The 21,324-nt window shown below is 46.6% G+C and overlaps 1 protein-coding gene across 5 annotated transcripts in view; it reads right to left on the bottom strand.

The window, feature by feature from the left end:
• Positions 1-16,446, bottom strand: part of Capn3 (calpain 3) — a 34,009-nt gene extending 17,563 nt beyond the window's left edge. For 2 of the 5 annotated variants that reach the window (XM_037205152.1, XM_037205154.1), the window contains exons 1-5: positions 6,553-6,742; positions 5,136-5,254; positions 2,753-2,886; positions 2,124-2,292; positions 875-1,018 (exon numbers count right to left, since the gene is read on the bottom strand). In XM_037205152.1, the coding sequence (XP_037061047.1) occupies positions 875-1,018; positions 2,124-2,292; positions 2,753-2,886; positions 5,136-5,254; positions 6,553-6,727 (741 nt within the window). In that variant the 5' untranslated portion in view covers positions 6,728-6,742. Of the gene's footprint in view, positions 1-874; positions 1,019-2,123; positions 2,293-2,752; positions 2,887-5,135; positions 5,255-6,552; positions 6,743-16,182 lie in introns of those variants that run through there. The other 3 variants (XM_037205155.1, XM_037205156.1, XM_037205157.1) reach the window with 2 other exon arrangements.
• Positions 16,447-21,324: the final 4,878 nt, after the last annotated feature.

Raw genomic sequence — 21,324 nt, 5'->3', positions numbered from 1 at the left:
GGGTCCCTGCACCAGGGGCCTTGTGACAGCAGTTTTGGGGGAGCCTCTGAAAGGCACGTGGGTTTGAATTCCTGAAGCCTTCTTCAGGGTGGCAGGTGTAGAGTCTGGAACTGTATTTTAGTCTCTTAGATTTCATCCCTCATTTGACCTAGACTCAGGCAGACCACTCACTGGTCTCCATGTCTATACCTCGGCGGAGGCTACCTGAGATGACTTTTGGCTCTACACAGCTTATCATTTTGACCCCGCAGTTTTACTGTTGGGGTTTGGTCTTATAGAAGCCATTGTGGGTGTATACAAAGAAGTCTCCATTGAAATGCTTATTATAGCACTTCTGAAAACAGACTTTAAAAAAAAAAAAAACCTAACTTTTCAATAACAATATTAGTAAGTAAATTATAACATATATGCACATTAGAATATTGTGCAGCTACTAAAATGATATAAAAGAATACTTAGTTACATTTAAAAAAATATGAATCTGACCAAAAACAAAAGAAAAAGGAAAGGCAGGGTGCAAAGATGTAACATATAATAAGACACAGTTTTAAAGACAAGAATATGGCTTAAGTATGTTCCCAGAAAGACCATATACCAAATGCTGGGCAGTTATCTTTAGGTGTGAAAATACAGGCTATTAATTTTCCTGTGGGTTTTTTTTTTTTTTTTTTTTTTTTTTTTTTTTTATGGTTGAGTCCTTCAGTAACATGTGTGTGCCTTCCAGGTAGGAGGATGTAAGCTCTGTAGGGCAGGGTCCTGCGTTCCTTTGGGAGAATGAACAAGGGGGCACTGGCTGCTCTGGGGAGTTGACTTCAGGGTGGGACATGTAGGTCAGGGGGTGCCGGTCAATTTTGACAGCTGGAGATGTACACACCCTTGACGGTCTGTCATCTGAGCCCCTGGGGTCGAGGTCTGAGTCTCTGAGCAGCGAGTTATCCATATTTCTCACCATCCGCGCAATCAACTCCCCCATGTTCAGACCCGAAGGAGAGGTTCCGTAAGTCATGTTCGTACCATCCTGAGGCCCGATGGGAAGGAGGTGGAGAACCCAGGAAAGAGAGAGAGAGAGCAAACAAAGGGGAGGCGGGGGAGACAGGAGAAGGAAGTGACAGACAGAGCAAAACAGGAGATATCAACAGGGCACAAGAGCAGAAAAGATGCCGGAGAGGAGAGTGACGGGGAGAGCGCTCTCCCGTGTGGCATGACTGACTACCAAGCCTCCCTAGCTGCAGGGAGCGCTGGGAGAGAAAGGCAGGAGCTACCTTGCCCCACCTCTTCCTCTGAAATGGAGCTTCCCAGACAGCTAGTCCCAAAGCAGCCCGAGGGGAGACCAGGCCATGGCAGGTCCTCTCCCTGTTCCTGTCTCAGTTCAAATCACCGTGATGCATTGAGAGAGGGACTCAGGGATCGTCCAGACATCAGCACACAGCCCAAGGACTGAGGCGAGGTCAAAGCTCCGTGGCTAGGGAGCGACTGGCCATTTCTAAGAGAAACAGTGGGCACAGGTCCACAGCCAGAGATACGGCTGGCTTCGCGGGCATGCTTGCGCTGAGCAGTCTGGACACAGGAGGCCTGTCAGAGGAGCCTCTAGACCTATTTCTAACTGAATTTTAGGGCTTGGAATGTCATCGCTCAGTCTTTTTATTGAGAACTACCCCTCACCCCCAGGAACACATTTTCCTTGAAAAACTGCCAATTTTAAAGTCAAGCAACATTCATGCTCTTTTTTTTTTTTTTTTTTTTTTTTTTTTAAAAGCAGGATCTCACTATGTATCCCAGATTGACCCAGAAATAACAATCCTCCTGCCTCAACTTCTAAACTGCTGGAATTACTGGTATTTCCTTTTTTTTTTTTTTTTTTTTTTTTTTTTTTTTTTTTTTTTTTTAATCTTTTCTTTAGTGTAGGGTGGGATACACGCAGAAGTCAAATGACATGTTGTGGAAGCCCATTCTCTTTCTACCCTGTGGATCCCAAGGATCAAACTTAGGGCCTCAGGTTTAGCAGCAAGTGCCCTTAGCAATGAGCCATCTGGCTCTTGCTTCTTAAAAGGAAACATTCACCAGACCCCAGAAGGAAGCTGTGTGCGGTGAAAAGTAGAAGGCTTCCCAGGAAGCAGACTTACATCAATGGAACAGCCCATGAGGGACCCTCTCTCGATGGCTTTCCTCATGATCTTGTACATGTCACTGGGAGCATCCTTGATCTCAAAAAACTCTGTCACCCCGCCTGTGAAGTCCTCCATGGCTTCTGTGGTGTTGCCACCTTTTAGGGCTTCATAGGAACCGTGGAGCCTTGGAGAGAGGACAAAAGCCAGTTTAGACTCTAGGAGTTTCAGCTAACTTAACACAAGACCACAGAGAGCCAGGACACCGCTCTGTCACCACACTGTCCCCACAGTGTCCCCAAGGCACTCTTCCACTGTCTGCTAAACCGAGCAGCAGAGGCAGTGTCTAAGGTAAGAGACAACTTGTCTGAGCTCCAGAGATGCAGTGAGCTGATGCAAGATTCAAAGCACCATCAGGAAGGCAGGATCAAAGAGCACACATCTTTGTTTCTCCTCATTAACTTTATGTTTTTCAGATAGGGCTCCTACTGCCTGGACCTGATCTAAGGCTGACTCAGGGTCTTAGTTGAACACTACACAAGAGCATGTGTACACATGCTTGGTCCAACGTGAGTGAGCCTCTGGCTGAATCCTCAAATCCATATTCCCACCTGCAGTCTTGCCTTCCATCCTAACCATCGTCTTACTTAGCATAAGCCTTCTCCAGCAGAGCACTCCAGAACTCATTGCGGTGGTTGGACTTGGTGAAAACCAGCTGATTGTTGTATGTTGGCAGACAGTCATCAATAACCACATCTACCCAGTCTCCATAGCGCCAGAACTGTAAGAAGTGAGAAGCACAGTCACACTCATAGACTGCCTTGACCTGAGTCCACATCCTGCAGCCCTGAGCCTCAGATACCATTACCCAGGCTTTGCACCTGAAGCTGGCTTTGGAGTGTGTATATCTATCTCTAACTACACTGTGAGCTGCTGGAGGACAAAAACTACATACTACTTAGTGTCTGCTGAAAGCCCAGCCCAGTTCTGGACACTCTGTGAGTATCTTAGGACCTGAGATTTTCCTCCTTTGCCTAGAGGTCTGGGACAAACCTGCTATAAGCACTTTCATGTACCCCAAGTGATTCCAGTGTGTGCCCAGGATTGAGATCTCATGATGTTAGGTTGGGCTAACTTAAGTATTTTTCCCCCGCCCCCTTTCCAGCCCAGAATTTGTCTTTACACCAAATGATCAGTACCCAGAAAAGTTCTAGTGGATATATTAATTCTAGAACCAATAATTTCAGGTCTGGGTCAAACTAGCAACTAAATGCCCAGATGACTAGATTTTTCTTACAAGGCCTAGAAAGGCAAATGATGGACTTGGCGTAGACTCTGCTGTCAAGGGTACAGAGTACAAGAGCTGCAGTTCATGAACCAGGGATCCCAGTAAAAACCCAAAGGACCCCACCACTTTCAGAGCAAGCGTCTTAAGAACCTGTTTGAGGGGCTGCAGGCAATAACATATCAGCCAGCCAGCTGGAGGGCAAAACTAGACACACAGGCCAGAAGACAGGATGCCTTCCTCCCGCCCTCTCTGGGGCACAGTGGAAAGTGTGGAAAGTCAGGGTACAGATAAACAGCTGCCTCCACACAAGCTTGTAGCTGTCAAGAGGGTCACTGCCCACAGGTAGGTATATGGACCCTTTCCTGGACCCATGGGGAGGGAGGTCAAGGCCAGGAGACCAGTGGTGGGTAGATGGGCTATGTGGTGATATAATTTTCTGAAAATATCTCTTGACTCCAAAGAGACTGAACTTTTTCTGGGCCTTGCAGCCAAGTTAATTAACATGCCTTGAGATCATTTAGGACTGTGTACTTAACCCTGCTGTCCTCCTCTGTGCTCGGCCTGTTTAAGTTTAACTGGCCTTTAAGAGACCAGCGTAACCAACCTCATTATGCTTTGGATTTCCCATGCAGTCAGCCTTTACAACCTAAGCTAATGCATAGTTTTAATCTTAAATTATGTATGTACTCTCCCATGCTCTGACCCAAGATTATGTATGCTGTGGAAATAATTTACCAAAAGCAGCCAACAGGTTGGAAGCAACCTTAACCAACAAATATCCCATAAATGTTGGAAGCAACGTGTCGATATAGGATAGAAGGTTTATGGTTTTTGAGTGCTATTCTGGGTGATTTGGGGTCAGTAAAGTAACTTCTTTCCTTGTAAAAAATCTGTTCAAGATTACTGCAAAGAATATCTCATTCCTTTCCCATACCATGTTTTCTGTGCTATTCAATAAATACAAAGCAAAGCCCTCTGTTAGAGGCAGACACAGATTCAGACACACACACACACACACATACACACACACACACACACACACCAGTCAGGCACAGATGAGAATAGACGAATAGACACAGGTATGACAGACAACATACACATACATCAGATACCACACGCAGGCAACAAGGACAGACTAATTACACACATACAACAGACAGACTACACCAGCCAGTGGCACACACTTTTAATCCCAGCAGTCAGGAGGCAGAGTCAGGTGATCCCTGTGAGTTCGAGGTCAGCCTGGTCTATAGAGCAAGTTCCAGGAAAGGCTCCAAAGCTACACAAAGAAACCTTGTCGAAGAAGAAGAAGGAGGAAGAGGAGGAGGAGAAGAAGAAGATGAGGAAGAGAAGGAGGAGGAAAAGAAAGAAAGAAAGGAGGGAGGGAGGGAAGGAAGAAAGGGAGAAAGGAAGGAAGAAAGAAGGAAGGAAAGAGAGAGAGAGAAAGGAAGGAAGGAAGGAAGGAAGGGAGGAAGGGAGGGAGGAAGGAAGGAAGGAAGGAAGGAAGGAAGGAAGGAAGGAAGGAAACAGACAGACTACAGACAGGTCAGTAACCACAGACTGCGACAGACTGAAGACACAGGGAGAGGCGGCTGGCTCTTGGTTAAACTAACCCAAGAGAAAGTTACTTTGTTTTCATTCCTTAATGCAACGTGGAGCATTTCTGAGCCTTCTCTGAGGTTATCTTGAATGCATCACCCGAGACCTGGCTGCTTATCTCAACCACATCCCCATTTGCGCACCTGGAAGTGGAAGATCCCCGCATAGTTTTCAGTGAAACTTTGATCATGGGGTATAACTCGGAAAAGCAGCCGCTCATTCAGGGTCAGGCAGGCAATGGCGGCCAGAAACCAGCAGTCCCCTGCGGGCAAACACAGACCCAGTTAGTCAGGTGGGGGCTGCCACTCTGGGAAGAGAGGGCCCAGCCCCTGCCAGGAGTTCCCCACTGCTGAAGAATTGGGATGCTCAGGCTGCCCACTGCCCTACTTCCTGTCTGCCCTCACAAGGTGTGAGCCCTGGCTAGGAGAGTGAGGAACAGGGTAACTCATTCTCTCATTCTCTCAGGACTGGATGTTCTCCTAAGGTCCACTGATACCTCCTTTTACAAAGGAGACTCACGTCCTTCTTGGAGAGAGAGCAGTGGGTGCTCATGGCTGCCCTCTGTCTTCGCGGGGTGAGCCTATTTTCCCTTCTGGCATTAAGAAAAACTAAGGACCGGGCGGTGGTGGCGCACGCCTTTAATCCCAGCACTCGGGAGGCAGAGGCAGGCGATCTGTGAGTTCGAGGCCAGCTGGCTACCAAGTGAGTTCAGAAAGGCGCAAAGCTACACAGAGAAACCCTGTCTCGAAAAACCAAAAAAAAAAAAAAAAAAAGAAAAACTAAGTCAGAGAGCCATCAGCTAAGTAGATGCGCATCATCTAGCTGCCCCAGGACCAGTCTACAAAGGGCACTGAGGCTGGTAAAGGAATTTACCCTGCTGGTAAGGAAAGGCTGACAACTGTCCAAGCCACCTATATCCCTCCTTTGAATTGGCCAGCCCGTCCTTGGAAGCAGTGTATTGGTTTGAAGGGCTCAGAGTTCAGTCTGTCCACACTCTCCAGGCAGTGTCCCTCAGGTGCCAGAAGCCTCAACACCCATGATATCCTCAGTCTCTCTTTCTGGAACAAACTAAGCTGATGCCTTTCAGCTGTTCTTGCCCCTTTTTTTGCGGGGGAGGGGCGTCAAGTTCTAAATTGTCTTTCAATGATTTCTCCAACTTCCCTTCACAGAGCTTGCCCACAGTCTGCCCCGGGGAAGATGCTTCCAGAACAAAAGGTGGTAGAGGAGGGAGGGCTATGCAACAGGCCATGGGACAGGCCAGCAGAACCTGGGCCTCTCCTCAGGGCAAATGCCACCTCCGTCCAAAGACTCTTTTAGTGTGGAGATGTCTATGATGACCCAAGTTTGACCTCCAGATCCTACACAGAAGGAAAACACTGTCCCCCACAAGTTGTTCTCTGACCTTCACAGGTGCGTGCCATGGTGTGTGGGTGTACACACACACACACACACACACACACACACACACACACACACACACACTTACCATCTTGAATAGAGGGCGCACTTGTTAACTAGCCCTGGGTCATCGGCAGGACATGGGTGGAGGGAGTTTCCTACCTAGATCTCCTTGGCAGATGTCAGTCCTGTTGGCTCCACCAATGATAAATCGGGGATTCTCGCAGATTTCCTGTGGAACAAAAAGGGAACAACCAGGAAATGCTAGTAATGGCAGGAGTTCCGGCTGACCCGATGGCGCACTGCCCTGGTACCCTGGGCACTGCCCTGGTTCCATGGGCTTTACCCTCACTGACCCTTACGTCCTCACAGCCAGCCCCGTGTGTGGAATACACACACTTCTTTTTCAAACCAGAGAGCTGAAGCTCGGAAGCTGGGTGTATTGATGTCCATCTGTAATCCCCACACTGGAGGGGCTGAGGCAGGGGCATGGCTAGTTCAAGGTCAACCTGGGCGACATAGGGAGACCCTGCCTTAAGGTGAACAATAAACGACTGAGGACCAGAGAAAGTAAGAAAAGTGTTCCAAGGCTATCCTCTTGTCTGCCCCACACTGTATACTGAATAGCATGTACCTTGAGAAGTGGGGGAAGTGAGAGCAGAACTCTGGCTTTTGTTTTTTCAAAGCAGGGGAAAGGATGCTAGAAGAAAAAAAAAAAAAGATCTTCCTTTCTAAGATGCAGGACATAAATATTTAGAGTCAGCATCTGTCCCAGTGTCCACAGGTCTTGGCAGTCTGGGAAGCAGTCAGTAAATCTGGTGAGAGCCTCACCTGTTCCCTTCCGGTTTATTGGAAGGGGCAAATCCACTCAGAGCAGCAACGGGTGGCTGCAGCTGCCAAGCCCACGGACTAGGTCTCACACACACATCAGCAGCCAACAGGGGGCGCTCTTGATTTCATTCCGTGTTGGCTTTGCTTTTTTTTTTTTTTTTTTTTACTTTTAAGCTAATCAAAAATTCGGTGTTTTGATTTTAATGCTGTTCTTCACAGCTTAAAGAAACCCTGTTATTCCTGTGAAGTGTTCTGTGCTGGCTAGTTTTATGTCAACTGGACACAAGCTAGAGTCATCTGAAAGGAGGGATCTTCAATTGAGAAAATGCCTCCATAAGATCTGGCTGTAGGGCATTTTCTTAATTAGTAATCAGTGGGGGGGGACGCTGGCCCATTGTGGGTGGTGACACCCCTGGGCTTGTGGTCCTGGGTTCTATAAGAAAGCAGGCTGAACAAGTCAGTAAGCAGCACTCCTCTATGGCGGCTGCATCAGCTCTTGCCTGTAGGCTTGTAGGGTAGACGGGGCCAATGAAAGAACACCCTGGCCTTGAGACCAGAGCCAAGGAAACATACCCTGCCCCTAACCAACTCAGGAATTGAAATCCAACCAACCCCAGAGCTTGAAGTCCAGCCAATCTCTGAGCTTGTCCCAAGCTCAGTAAATGATATCCCAGCAATTCCCACCCTGAAAATCTCCACCTTGGAAAGCTCCACCCCTAAGAAACCCTATATAATAAGTCCTGTACCTGTTCTGTTTCGGCTGCCCTTTTCCCACCCTGGCAAATGCCGCCCCTCTCCTGGATTCCTCCCTCCCAACATCTCTCTTGAGTGAGGCTTGTTGTAATGACTTCCTTTCTCCAGAGCAGAGGTGTAACGGTTCTGGCTGGAGCAGAGCAGACCTGCTACATTTCTGTGAAAAACTCCCTTAGCGGAGCAGAACTGTAAGAGCAGGAGCAAGGGCCGAGCAGAACTTTAACACTTTGGGCTGCGGAAACTTTCCCTTGCTGGAGCAGAATTGTTACATTCAGGCGGAGCTGAGCGGCAGATCTGTGTATCTCACTGGGGAAACCCTCCCCTGCTGGAGCAGATGTTACACTTGCTTTAGGGAAACCTTTCCCGGAGCAAGGACTGTAAGGCTTTGCGGGGAGGGGACGACCACAGACTGTCCCCCACCAGAACAGAGCTGTAACACTTCCGCTGGGATGGATACCTGTCCTTTCTCAGCTGTAGGTATTCCTTGGCTTCTGACCACAAGGATACCTTTTCCTTCAGAGCTATAACACAAGGTTCCCTGCCTGTTTGAGTTCCTGCCTTGACTTCCCTCAGTGATGGACTATCACCTGGAATTGTAAGCCGAAATAAACCCTGTCCTCCCCAAGTTGCCTTGGTCACGGTGTTTCATCACGGCAATAGAAACCCTAACTAACATGTTCTCTGTTTTCCTTTCTGGCTATTTCCTTGTCTTTCTCCCTCCTCATAACCACACACTTTTCCCAAGTGAGCTGAGGCCCCCACACTCAAGGATGCCTCCTTCTTCCTACATGGGAAACTGCATCAATCACACCAGCCTCTCCTGGTGTAGCAACACTGAATACCGCCAGTGACACCAATGTTTGAAGCGTTCTACTGGGTGGGAAGGTGTGGGGATGAAATAAACTTGGAGTATAACTGTTTGAAAGCCGTTTTGATGAAAAAAAAAACAACCATAGAACATTTTAGACAATTAAAAGATAGAGTTTAAAAAATAAGTTTAAAAAGCAGTCTGTAAAAGTTGAAACCAAACACAAAAAGGGACTTAAGTACATAACAAGCTGATATGACATAAATATAACACATAAATGGAGTTATCTCAAGTGACTTCAAATACAAATTTTGGTTATTTATCTCTTCGGGGATCTATCCTGAGGACAAAAATCTAAAACCATAAAGAAATAATCAGGGGCTAGAGATGTATGTGGTAGTGTTTGCCTGACAAGCACAAAGCTCTGAGTTGGACCCTCAGTGCTACATAAACCCAGTGTGGTGGTGAGAGCTGTAACCCCAGAGCTCAGCAGGCAGAGGCCGGAGCAGAAGTTCAAGGTCATCCTCAGCTACATAGCAAGCGTGGTCTATGAGAAACCGTGTATTTTTATTTATTTTTATTTTTTTATTTTTTGGTTTTTCGAGACAGGGTTTCTCTGTGTAGCTTTGCACCTTTCCTGGAACTCGCTTTGGAGACCAGGCTGGCCTCGAACTCACAGAGATCCGCCTGCCTCTGCCTCCCGAGTGCTGGGATTAAAGGCGTGCGCCACCACCGCCCAGCTGAGAAACCATGTATTTTTAAGAAGACAAGGATACTAACATTATTTCAGAACTTTAACACATTATATAGGTGATAAAACAAATAAGAATTTTGATTGTTGGGCTGGAGAGATGGCTCAGAGGTTAGGAGCACTGGCTGTTCTTCCAGAGGTCCTGAGTTCAATTCCCAGCAACCACATGGTGGCTCACAACCATCTGAAATGAGATCTGGCAGAACACTGTACATTGTAATAAATAAATAAATCTTAAAAAAAAAGAATTTTGATTGTTATCATTAAGAACTAAGGTTTTTTGTTTTGTTTTGTTTCCAAGACAGGGGCTCTCTGTGTAACAGCTCTGGCTGTACTGGAACTTGATTTGTAGACCAGGCTAGCCTTGAACTCACAGAAATCTGCCTGCCTTTGCCACCTGAGTGCTGGGATTAAAGGTGTGGACCACCAGTGCCTGTCAGATTTTTTTTTTTGTTAGTATAAAAGAAAACATAGAATTATAAAGTAGGGGCTGGAGAGGCGACTTAGTGGCTAAGAGTTCTTGTGCTCTTGCAGAACTATGAAGTTCAGTTCCTAGCATACGTATACTGGTGGCTCACAACCCCCTGTATGACTCAGCAGCACCCACATGCATGTTGGTACACACACACACACACACACACACACACACACCCACACACACACACACACACTTCTTTTTAGAAAACCCTTGCAATGTTAAAATTAAATTTATTAATAGTTTTCTTTTATCTTCCTAAAAATAATCTCCTATTCCCATGCACTGAGAACGAACAAGGACTGGCGATGTGGTTCTGCATTAGAGGGCTTACCTAATATGTGCAAAGCCCTGGTACCACCAAAATACCAAAAGCCAAGAAGCAATAACAGTAGACAGACAGCAGTGATTCTGAAGAAGGTGAGCAAAGAAAAGGAACAGAACAAAGCAGTGATTCAAAACACTTTCCCAAAAGAACAGACTTGGCACTGTGAGCTGAAAGCTGGTAGGATACTAAGAATGGCAAGCCAGCGTGGCCAACAGGAAAACATTCTAGATCATCACTGGACTTAACACAGCTCCTGTCCATAGCTGACGGTGGAAAGGCACCTGGCACTAGGTGATGACGTAACAGTCTCTGCGGCTGAGGCAGGGGGCTGCGGGGCAACTAACAAAGACTAAGCTACACAACTGTAACATGTGCAGAGGGCCTAGATCAGTCCCATGCAAGCTCTCTGGTTGGCGGTTCAGTCTCTGTGAGGTCCTATGGGCCCAAGTTGATTGTTTCTGTGGGTTTTCTTGTGGTGTCCTTGGCCCCTCTGGCTCCCATTCAAAAACAATGCCTTAAGCCCGAAGACTGGAGCCATGCATTTAAGATACTGAAGAGAAACAAGTGTTCGGCTGGACCCTCCAGCTCACCCAGCTGTTTGGGTGGGAGCTCCACCTCAACCCCTGGCACCCTGGCATCCCTATACCCAAAGAATCTGGAATGTTTGGAAGGAGTCTGGTGGAAGATCCACCTCGGCTCCCCTCCCCATGTCTTTCCCTAAACGGGCCCCTTCAGAGCCCACCGAACACAGCTCCTCCCCCAGAGAGGCTCAGGACGACTTCCCCAGGGGATGTATAAGCGCATCCCAGGTGTCCCTGTCCCCTCTCTACGAGGCCGGGGGAATCACCCAGGAACGTTTTACCATTTACACCCGGGCTTTTCTAATTTGGTATGATTGGGTTTGCTGCGTCGGCGGAGCGGCCTTCAGGAGGCCTAAAACTTAACACCAGCACCATCCAGGAAGCCGTATTCCTTTCGTGTGTGTGTGTCTCTCTCTCTCTCCAAACCCTGCCTGCTCAGAGAGCTCTCAAAGAAGGCTCAGCGATTAAGAGCACTTGTTACTCTTGCAGAGGACCTAGATTCGATTTTCAGCATCCACACAGTAGCTCACAGCTGTCTGTAACTCTAGTTCCAGGAAATTCAGCACCCCTTGAAGGAAGGTTCTAGGCACACAAATGGTACACATGAACATACATGCAGACAAGCAACTCACACACATAAAATAAAACGAAATTAAATAAAAAAAAATCAGTATAGAGCTTCTTAAAAAACTAAAAAGAAATTACAATGTGACTACTTATAGGTGTAAGAGGGAATCTAAACAAGAATATAACAGAGATTCCTGTGGTATTTGTCATGGCACTGTTCACAATAGCTAAGTTATGGAAGAGGCTAGATGGTCAGCAAGAAAAGAATGTATTAAGAACATGTGGTATATATGTACAAGAGAGTCTTTTGTTGTTGTTGTTGTTGTTGTTTTTCCAAGACAGGGTTTCTGTGTAGCCCTGGCTGCCCTAGAACTCGCTTTGTAGACCAGGCTAACTTCAAACTCACAGAGATCCACCTGGCTCTGCCTCCCAAGTGCTGGGATTAAAGGTGTGCACCACCACGCTCAGTTGTACAACAGAATCTTATTCAACTGAAAAAAAGAATGGAATTTGGGTCAGTGAGAATGCTCAGCAGGTGAAGGCGATCCCTGCCCAGCCTGATGACGCGAGCTTAATACCCAGAACCCACATGGTGAAAGGAAAGAATCTCTCCTGTGAGTTGCCCTTTGACCTCCACACAGATATCATGGCACACACCTCCAATACATACTACATATATATATATATATATATATATATATATATACTTATTTATTATATATACTTATAAATATATTATTAAGTTTTTTAAAGAATGAGATTGTGTCATTTGCAGGAAAATAGAACTGGAGAACATCATGCTACACAAAGTAAGATAGAATTAAAAAAACACAGGTCTTGCATGTTTTCTCTTAAATGGAAAATCTAGGTTTAAGGGGCTGGAGAGATGGCTCAGAGGTTAAGAGCACTGGACTGCTCTTCCAGAGGTCCTGAGTTCAATTCCCAGCACCCACATGGTGGCTCACAACCTTCTGTAATGAGATCTGGTGCCGTCTTCTGACCTGCAGGCATACATGCTGTATACATAATAAATAAATAAATCTTTAAAAAATATCTAGGTTTAAAAGAGGACGGGGGATTGTGTTTCTCGGTTGGCAGAAGGTTTGCACAGCATACAGGAAGCCCTGGGTTCCCCCAGTGCTGTATAAACTGCATGCGATGGTCCAGTAAATCTTCAAAATAAAATGCGTTTATACAAGAGAACTGGTGGATGATGGAGCCTTTCTCTGGGCTCTGGGACTCTGCCGGCCTCCTCCAAACCACCAAGTGTCTTCCCACATGGGGAAGCCCGAAGAACAAAGGCCTTGCTGTCACAACTGTGTTATATAGATAACACATAAGCAAAGTCATTTCAGTTAGTTACTACTCATCAAAACCAATAAAGGTTCTTGAAAAAGTTAAAAGAAGATGGAAGTAGGAAGGTGAGAGAGGCATGGAGGTGCATGCCTCTAGTCCCAGTGCCTGGGTAAGTGGAGGCAGAGACCAAGGAGCTAGAGTTGTTTTTGACTACATACCAAGTTTAAGACTGGCCTGGGCTCCATGAGATCTATCTCAAAAAGCCAAAACATTTTTTCAAAGTTTTGTTCTTTTTGTTTATTTGTTTGTTTTTGTTTTTCGAGACAGGGTTTCATTGTGTAGCCCTGGCTGTCCTGGAACTCATTCTGTAGACCAGGCTGGCCTCAAACTTAGAGATTTGCCTGCCTTTGCTTCCAGAGTGCTGGGATCAAAGGTGTGTGCCACCATGGTCTGGCATGTAAGTTTTAAAAAGAAAAGAAAGTACAAGGGCAATTATATGGGAAGAGGGGGGATAGCCGTGGGAGTGGAGAGAGAAAAACAAGAAAGAGTAATGGGGGATAAATACGAGCCAAGTGAAATATATACATTATGAAAATCCATCTTTTCAGTGTGTGCACGTGGAGACTAGAGGTCAACCTTGGGTGTCACACTCTAAGTTCTCTCCATCGTGGTTTTCGAGGCTGAGTCTCTTCCTGACCTGGAACTCATGAAGTATACTAGGCTGGCTGGCCAGCCAGTCTCAGGGATCCACTTATCTCTGCTCCCCTAGTGCTGGGATTAGAAGTATTTCCCACCACGTCAGGATTTTAAACATAAGTTCTGGGGATTGATCTCAGGTCGTCACGGTTGTACATCAAACACTGTACCGACCAAGCGATCTCCTCAGCCCTCACTTTGGCTTTGCTACTTGACCGGTGCACACACACACTGTCTCCAGTATGGCTGACTCTAAGATTGGAGCAGGAATTATACCAGATGAACCTGGAGCATCTTGTAATGGCTCAAAACCAGAATGTTCCCAAGAAGATTTGAAAACCAACCCATCCACCCAGGGCTTTGGGTACATGGATATAGGAGTCAACTGAGAACTTCCACTCACTGTAGCTGGAATGACAGGGAACAGCACAATAACTCAACATGAAAGACAAATATGCACGAGTCCATATTGTTATAAATGGCGGCACCGAGTCACACATAGAGAATGCGGGCCACACTCTCATGCAGAATTATCATCCATAATTTTTGAGACACTTCGCACTCAAAGCAGTGGAACATAACTTCCCATTCTTTAAGTGTGGGCTTATGCTTAGGCTCTAGCTTCTGAGAACAAAGGAGGGGGAAAGAAACTTCCCAGTACAGAAACGAGACGGACATTCCACCTGGCTATCAAAGTCAACATCATAGTGAAGAGATATGTTTACAGTCTGTGCCCTTCATATGTGTTGTGATGAGAAGGTACTTGACCTCTGTGGTCAGCCTCCTCCAAACACATAAGCCCAGGGCTGGAGAGATGGCTCAGTGGTTAAAAGTACTTGCTGTTCATGCAGAGGACCCTGGTTCATGAAGTTCCCAGTATTCACATGGCAACTCACAATGGTCTGTAGCTCCAATTATAAGGGCTTTAGTGCCCTCTTCTGGTCTCTAGGAGTACTGCACACTTGTGGGGTACATATATGTGCAAGCAAAACACTGACACACATAAAATTAAAATAAAAAAAATAAAAACAAACAAACAAATATACAAACCCAGTCTAGTCAGGAAAACAGTAGAGACAGATGCCAACTGGGAGGCATTTTACAAAATACCTCACTAGTGCTCTGTGAAACTGTGCAGCAAGCACATCAGGAACAAGGAGAACCTGAGAGGGGAGGCTGAGGAGACACGACACCTAAGTCAATGTGGAAGGGAGGAGTCTTGGAACATAAAAGGACAGTAGGCAAACCCTAAGGAAAGAAAGTGTGGACATCATTTTCAATAATACGTCAATATTGGTTATTGATAGAAAATGGACCATGTCGTGATGATACAACCAGGAAAACTGGACTGAGTGCAGCCATTCTCCCTCATCTGGGGGCAGATCCCAGGACCCCCAGAAATCTGAAACTATGGCCAGGTCCATTGAGCACGTATATTAGACTCTTTCCTATACACACACTGAGGATAGTTTAACTTACTAATTAGGCAATGAGAGATGAGTACTACTACAATAAAAGAGAACAACTAAAACAATATGCAATAATGGAGGTTGTTTAAGACTTCTGAATTATTTCAAGAATATTCCATTTAGTAATTTTGTGCCACAGGTAACTAAAACTGCAGAGAGTAAAGCCACAGAGAAGAGGGTCCACATGTGGGAATCGTGCTAGCTTTACAATCTTTATGTAAACCTGTAATTGTAAAATTAGAGACTGAGGGCTGGAGAGATGGTTCCGTGGTTAAGAGCACACACTGCTCTTCCCGAGGACCTGAGTTTGGTTCCCAGCACCCACATCAGGTGGCTTACAACTGCCTGTAACCCCAGCTCCAGGGGCATCTGACACCTCAGACAGATGTGGGCACTTGCGTTCATGTGCCATGTGCTGTATATTCCCCAGACACACACGCATATACATAATTAATATATAAAAAATTTTAAATATTTAGAAAAAAACACCAAAAGTAAAATTAGAAGTTTAATTAAAACTTAAAAAAGAAATTTAACTAATCAAAAATTCACATCTATGCTAATGAAGCTGCCTTGTAGATCTTCTGGATTAGCACACACACTCCTCGCCAGCTCCAGATGCGGCAGACTCTTTAGCCATGGGCACCTCCTTGCAGGAGAAGGGCGATGCCCCACATGCTTCTAAGCACTTTGACTTGCTCCCACTGACGTGCAAGGGCTCCTAGGACGTCCCTTGATAGGGCAGCCTGGATCAACTGTTTCACCCAGGGAGGAGTCTGGCTGGAGGAGTCAGTGTGTACCTTTCTGTTTAAACAGTCTTGACACCAGGCTAATGAGCCAGGTTAGGCTAGAAGGTTCAGGCTCATCCTCCAGCCTCCTGATTTTTAAATGTTCACCCTTTCTGTGGACCCCGAAACTTCAAGCTGCTGTGCTCTTCACGGCTCCGCTCTCCCCTGCCCTCCCCTCCCCAAACTCCTGCTCTCAGGAAGAGCTGAGCTAACCTTTTAACCTTATAGTTCTACGGAGATTTAAGTCAATGCATTAGCACTCTTAAGATATTTATAATCTTTAGTCCCTAGTGGAAGAAGTTAGGCTGTGGCACATGGGTAAGGAGAACCCTAAGAAGCTACCTGCTCGGAGCTGGAGAGAACCCATGGCCTCAGGCTCTGACCACTGGCCACTTCAGCCCCTGTTCCCCAACAGCTGCCTGCAGATTCTATGCCCCCTTTACCCCTACCTTTGGCCTCTTCCACGTGATGGCCTTCATCTTGGCTTTCTGGCTCAGCTCGTGCGAGCCCAGGGCCTGCACCCCTGCTGGGAAGACGCGGTCTTCAAAGAGGCTCTTCTGAGCCAGACAGCGTTGTCTGAGAACGACAAAATCCTGCCCCTCAAACTTGAGAGGCTGTGAGACAGTGCCCTCTCCATTCCTCCGGTCCCTCTCTCGGATCACCCTGTCACAGAAGAATCCCGGCAGCAGATAGGGCATGATGACCAGCTGTGGAACGGGCCTTCGCTGCGGGCCTCTCTCCTGCTGCACCCTCAGCCCGGGCCTAATCCTCTGGTGAATGGCCCGGAGTCTATATAGCTCCTCTACCCGCAGCAGCTTGATGCAAATGAACACAGTCCAGAGAAAGGCTGTGCTCCGAGTCAGCAGCTTTGGCCAGAGGCCCCTGAGCCCTTGGTCTAGGGGCAACACTGCAAGTCAGAGAGGGAGCCAGGGAGGGGAGAGAGCAAGCCAGAAATGCCTGGGGGGGACAGACAACAATGGCTCGTAGACCTTTAGGGCACCTCGAACAGCCTTGCTGGGACTCTTGCTTTAAAAAGAGAAAATATAGTTTCAGAGGGCTCCCCCTGCCTCAGCAAAAGGCATTCATGCCTTTGACACTGGCCGTCAATGGGATATAGCATGGGGCCTTCTAAACATGCTGTATACACTAATCCTATACAGGCTGCTGAATGCATAGGAGGGGTCCGCTCCCAGCCTTTGTCCGAGGGTAATGAAGCCTCGTTCTCCTGATGTTCCTGCCCCACCCCCTGCAGACCTTGACTGGTCAATTAGGGGCTCTGATGTATGAGGGTGCAGAGGGCAAGTATCTGGACCTCAGAGCAAGAGAGCCTTTACAGTTGAGCCCAGGATGGATACAACACATCCATTGCTCTACATTTTGCACCTCTGGGTGCAAACCTCTGGAAGTGTGGTTGTTGGGAGAGGCAAAGAAGTGTGGGTTGGCGCTCTTTCTGTTGTTTTATGTTTCGATTTGACTGTGAGATGGGGTCTTATGTTGCCCAGGCTGGCCTCAAACTTCCTGTGTAGCTTAGGATGACCTTTAATGTCTCATCCTCCTGTCTCCAGCTCCCCAGTGCTGAAAGTGCAGTCAAGACCATTACACCTGGTTTGTGTGGTGCTTGGGATCAAACCCAGGACCTCAGGCATCCTAAGCGAGCTCTTTACCTACTGAGCTACATCCCAGCCTATGTGTGCTGGAGAACTATTGCTAAGAATGCTTGGCTTCCCCACACTGTCACTGTGTTTGCACAGAGAGCTGAAGAAAGTGGGGAGGTAGGACTGGCCGGCTGCACTCTAGAAGGGGTCCAGTCATCCCACAAGCTCCCTGGCCTCCCTCTACCCTGTACATCTCACAGTGTACTCTTTGAACTTCTGTCATCCGCTTTAAAATGCAACACCCATGTAAAATGCAGCTTTCCAGTGGGTGTGGCAGTACACACCGATAATCTCAGCACTTGAGAACAGTGGCAGGAGGATTTCTTCGAGTTACAGGCCAGCCGGGTCAACATGGAGAGTTCTAGGCCAGCATTAATTACAGAGTAAGACTGTAACAAAAGGAAACTAAACAAGCAAAACCAATAACATTTAAAAACGAATAAATAAATAACATCCAGGCTTTTAAGGCCTAGTCTCAGGAATCAGATATCCCTAAGTTGAGGTCTGGGTCTCTGCATTTATTTATTATTCTCTATGTATATTATTTATTCTTTCTGTCTGTCTTTCTGTCTCCCCCCTCTTTCTGTCTGTCTCTCATCTCTCTCTCTCTCTCTCTCTCTCTCTCTCTCTCTCTCTCGTGTGTGTGAATTTGAGTGTGAGTGAATGTATGGGTGTGTATGTATGTGAGTCTGAGTATGAGTGAATGTGTGGGTGTGTATGTATGTGAGTCTGAGTCTGAGTGAGTATGTGGGTGTGTATGTGAGTCTTCGTGTGAGTGAGTGTGTGGGTGTGTATGTGAGTCTGAGTGTGAGTGAATGTGTGGGTGTGTATGTGAGTCTGAGTGTGAGTGAATGTGTGGGTGTATATGTGAGTCTGAGTGTGAGTGAATGTGTGGGTATGTATGTGAGTCTGAGTGTGAGTGAATGTGTGGGTGTGTATGTGAGTCTGCGTGTGAGTGAGTGTGTGGGTGTGTATGTGAGTCTGAGTGTGAGTGAATGTGTGGGTATGTATGTGAGTCTGTGTGTGAGTGAGTGTGTGGGTGTGTATGTGTATGCTTTCAGGAGGCCAGAGGTGGTGCTCCTCAGGTCTGTCCATCTTGTTTTCTGAGACAGAGTTGGGGCTCACAAGCGTAGGAGCCAGCTTAGCCTGAAGCTCTCATTTGGTTTGGGTTATGCACTCTCCATCCTTGTAGTAATGCATTTGGCAACCTAATTCCTTCGCCTGCTAGCACTATTGCACATGCACCTCTTTCCAAACAATGCACCTAGCAACCGCCTCAGAATCCCCCAGACCGCAACCTGCACTGGGCTATGCATACTCCCATCTTTGAACAACAGTCTTTCCCCACCCCTGGTAACAATCAAACAGCAGTGTCCTATCATTTATCAGGCACCAATTATTACAATCTACAAATGCTGAACCAAATCAGTAAATAAAAATAAAGCCTATGAATATGGAAAGATTTTAGACACTGCTAAAAATGGAAATCTTCATGGATTCTAGAACCTTCTGCTGCAACCAAGAAAGCATTCTTTTACAAGCTTTCATTCAGGTAAGGATCCTATTGGCCTGCTACAAACCCAAATCCAGGGTTTAAAGGGGTGGGTGGACAGTAGATACATAAGGCCCCACCCATATACAGAAAGGCCACAGCATATTTGGGCCTATGATCCCTAAATTAAGGAGCATCTAACTAAAAGGTTATGGAAACAGCCTAATGCCAAGTGCTCACCAAAACCAAATGTTCTCTAAGGCCCAGAGATCAGGGCTGCTATATGGAAAGCATTTCTTTTTACACAAGTGATTCCTTTTTGCTTTGGAGAGAGGGTCTCCCATGTAGCACAGGCTTTTCTCAAACTCAGTGATCTTGCTTGGCCTTGATGAGGAGATTACAATGGTGTGTTACCTGCCCCAACTTACCGCTTTCCTGAAACAAGGCGGTTTCTATTTAATGTATCAAAGAATAGAAGGGCCAGTCTGGCCTGAACTGGCTTTGGGTACATGCTCTGTCATACAAAACTGAGTCCTCCAGTAACTTTTCAGGGACAGTAACTTACTATCTTATGCCTTTGCATAGTTGGGTATGCATATGATCAATGCCAGTTGCATTATGGGAAGGGACATGCACAGTAGGAAAAATGAATGTATGGCCTAATCTGTCAATCAAAAGAAAGAACTGCCCAAACTCCTCCCCTTACCAATCAACTCCTCCTTCTCTTGAATACCATAAAAGGAAGCTCCAAACCTGAATCGGGCCCTTGAGCACTCTGACTTATATGGCCAACTGTCCATCTTGACATTATATCCCCCTCTGAGTCCTAGGATTACAGGTTGATACCACCATACTGACTAGAGATTGAATTTAAAAAATTTAAGTTTATTTATTCTAATGTGTATGAGTATTTTGGGTGTTCTGTATTCACTACATTCACTACACGTATGCAATACCTAAGAAGGCCAGAAGAAGGCAATGGATACCTTGGGACTAGAGCTACACACAGTTGTGAGCCGCTATACCAAGTGTTGGGATTCAAACCCTGGTTCTCTCTCTCCCCTCTCCCCTCTCCCCTCCCCTCCCCTCTCCCCTCTCCCCTCTCCCTCTCCCCTCCCCTCCCCCCCCCCCCCCCCCCCCCTCCCCTCTCCCCTCTCCCCTCCCCCTCCCCTCCTCCCTCCCTCCCTCCCTCCCTCTCTCTCTCTCTCTCTCTCTCTCTCTCTCTCTCTCTCTCTTTTTGGTTTTTCGAGACAGGGTTTCTCTGTGTAGCTTTGCGCCTTTCCTGGAACTCACTTGGTAGCCCAGGCTGGCCTTGAACTCACAGAGATCCGCCTGCCTCTGCCTCCCAAGTGCTGGGATTAAAGGCGTGCGCCACCACCGCCCGGCTCGAACCCTGGTTCTCTAATAGAGCAGCCAGTGCCCTTAACTGCTAAGCCATCTCTCCAGCCTGGAGATTGGATTTTTATTTATTTTTAAGTTTTAGATAGTTTTAAGGTATCAGAACACAGGAAAGATGAAATAGAAAGAATAAGAATATATTCCACACAAACACTTGCTCCAAATATTCATGCGCCCACATTAATGTCTAACAAAACAGATTTCTTTAAGCAAAAAAAGCAAAATTTTCATAGAAAGTTACCACAAATTCCTAGAAAAATAAAAATTAGCACTGATTTACAAAGAAAAAACAATTTCACACGATCCCATGATTCTCAAAGCAGTTGCATCTGTAGATAAAAAATTTTCCTTTAGAGCAACAAGAGTTATTTAAGGAGCATCAAGTTTTGATCTGATACAATCTCAGAGAATGGAGGAAAGTCCAGTGCCCAACCGCTTAACGAAGCCAGTGTGGCAGACACTTAACTGGAGAGGAAATGATAAGCTTGCTTCACCAATGACCACAAATGCCAGGCGACGTATTAGAGATCACACAACAGTGGGCTAGGGAGGTGGCTCAGCAGGCAGACGCTCTGAGTTTGAGTCCCACACAGCGGAAGGAGGGAACTAACTGCTGAGAGTTATCCTCAGACCTTGACACAGGTGCCATGGTGCCTGTGTACACCACAGACAGATAAATACAATTTAAAAATGAAAATGCAGACACGTTATGAGAGCAAAAGACGTTAGCAGGTGTTGAAATAACAGATGGTTAGGAATACATGAAAGGGGCTAGGGAGACAGCTCAGTTTGTGGAGGCACTTACTACACGAGCCTGATGACCCGGGTTCAAAGCCTGGAACTCAGGTAAAGGCGGAAGGAGAGACCCAACGCCACAAAACTGTCCTCCGACACACACACATGTCAAGGCACTCACGCACAAGTCATGCACAGACACACACCAAAATGGTAATAAATAAGACCTGGTAGTCTACACCTTTAATTCCAGCACTCAAGCAAAGGCAAGAAAGTCTCCGTGAGTTCCAGGCCAGCCAGGGCTACAGAGG

The sequence above is a fragment of the Peromyscus leucopus genome, chromosome 4 (assembly GCF_004664715.2).
Source record: "Peromyscus leucopus breed LL Stock chromosome 4, UCI_PerLeu_2.1, whole genome shotgun sequence".
NCBI lineage: Eukaryota > Metazoa > Chordata > Mammalia > Rodentia > Cricetidae > Peromyscus > Peromyscus leucopus.
The sequence above is the reverse complement of the archived record's forward strand: the minus strand, read 5'-3'. Positions and strand labels throughout refer to the sequence as shown.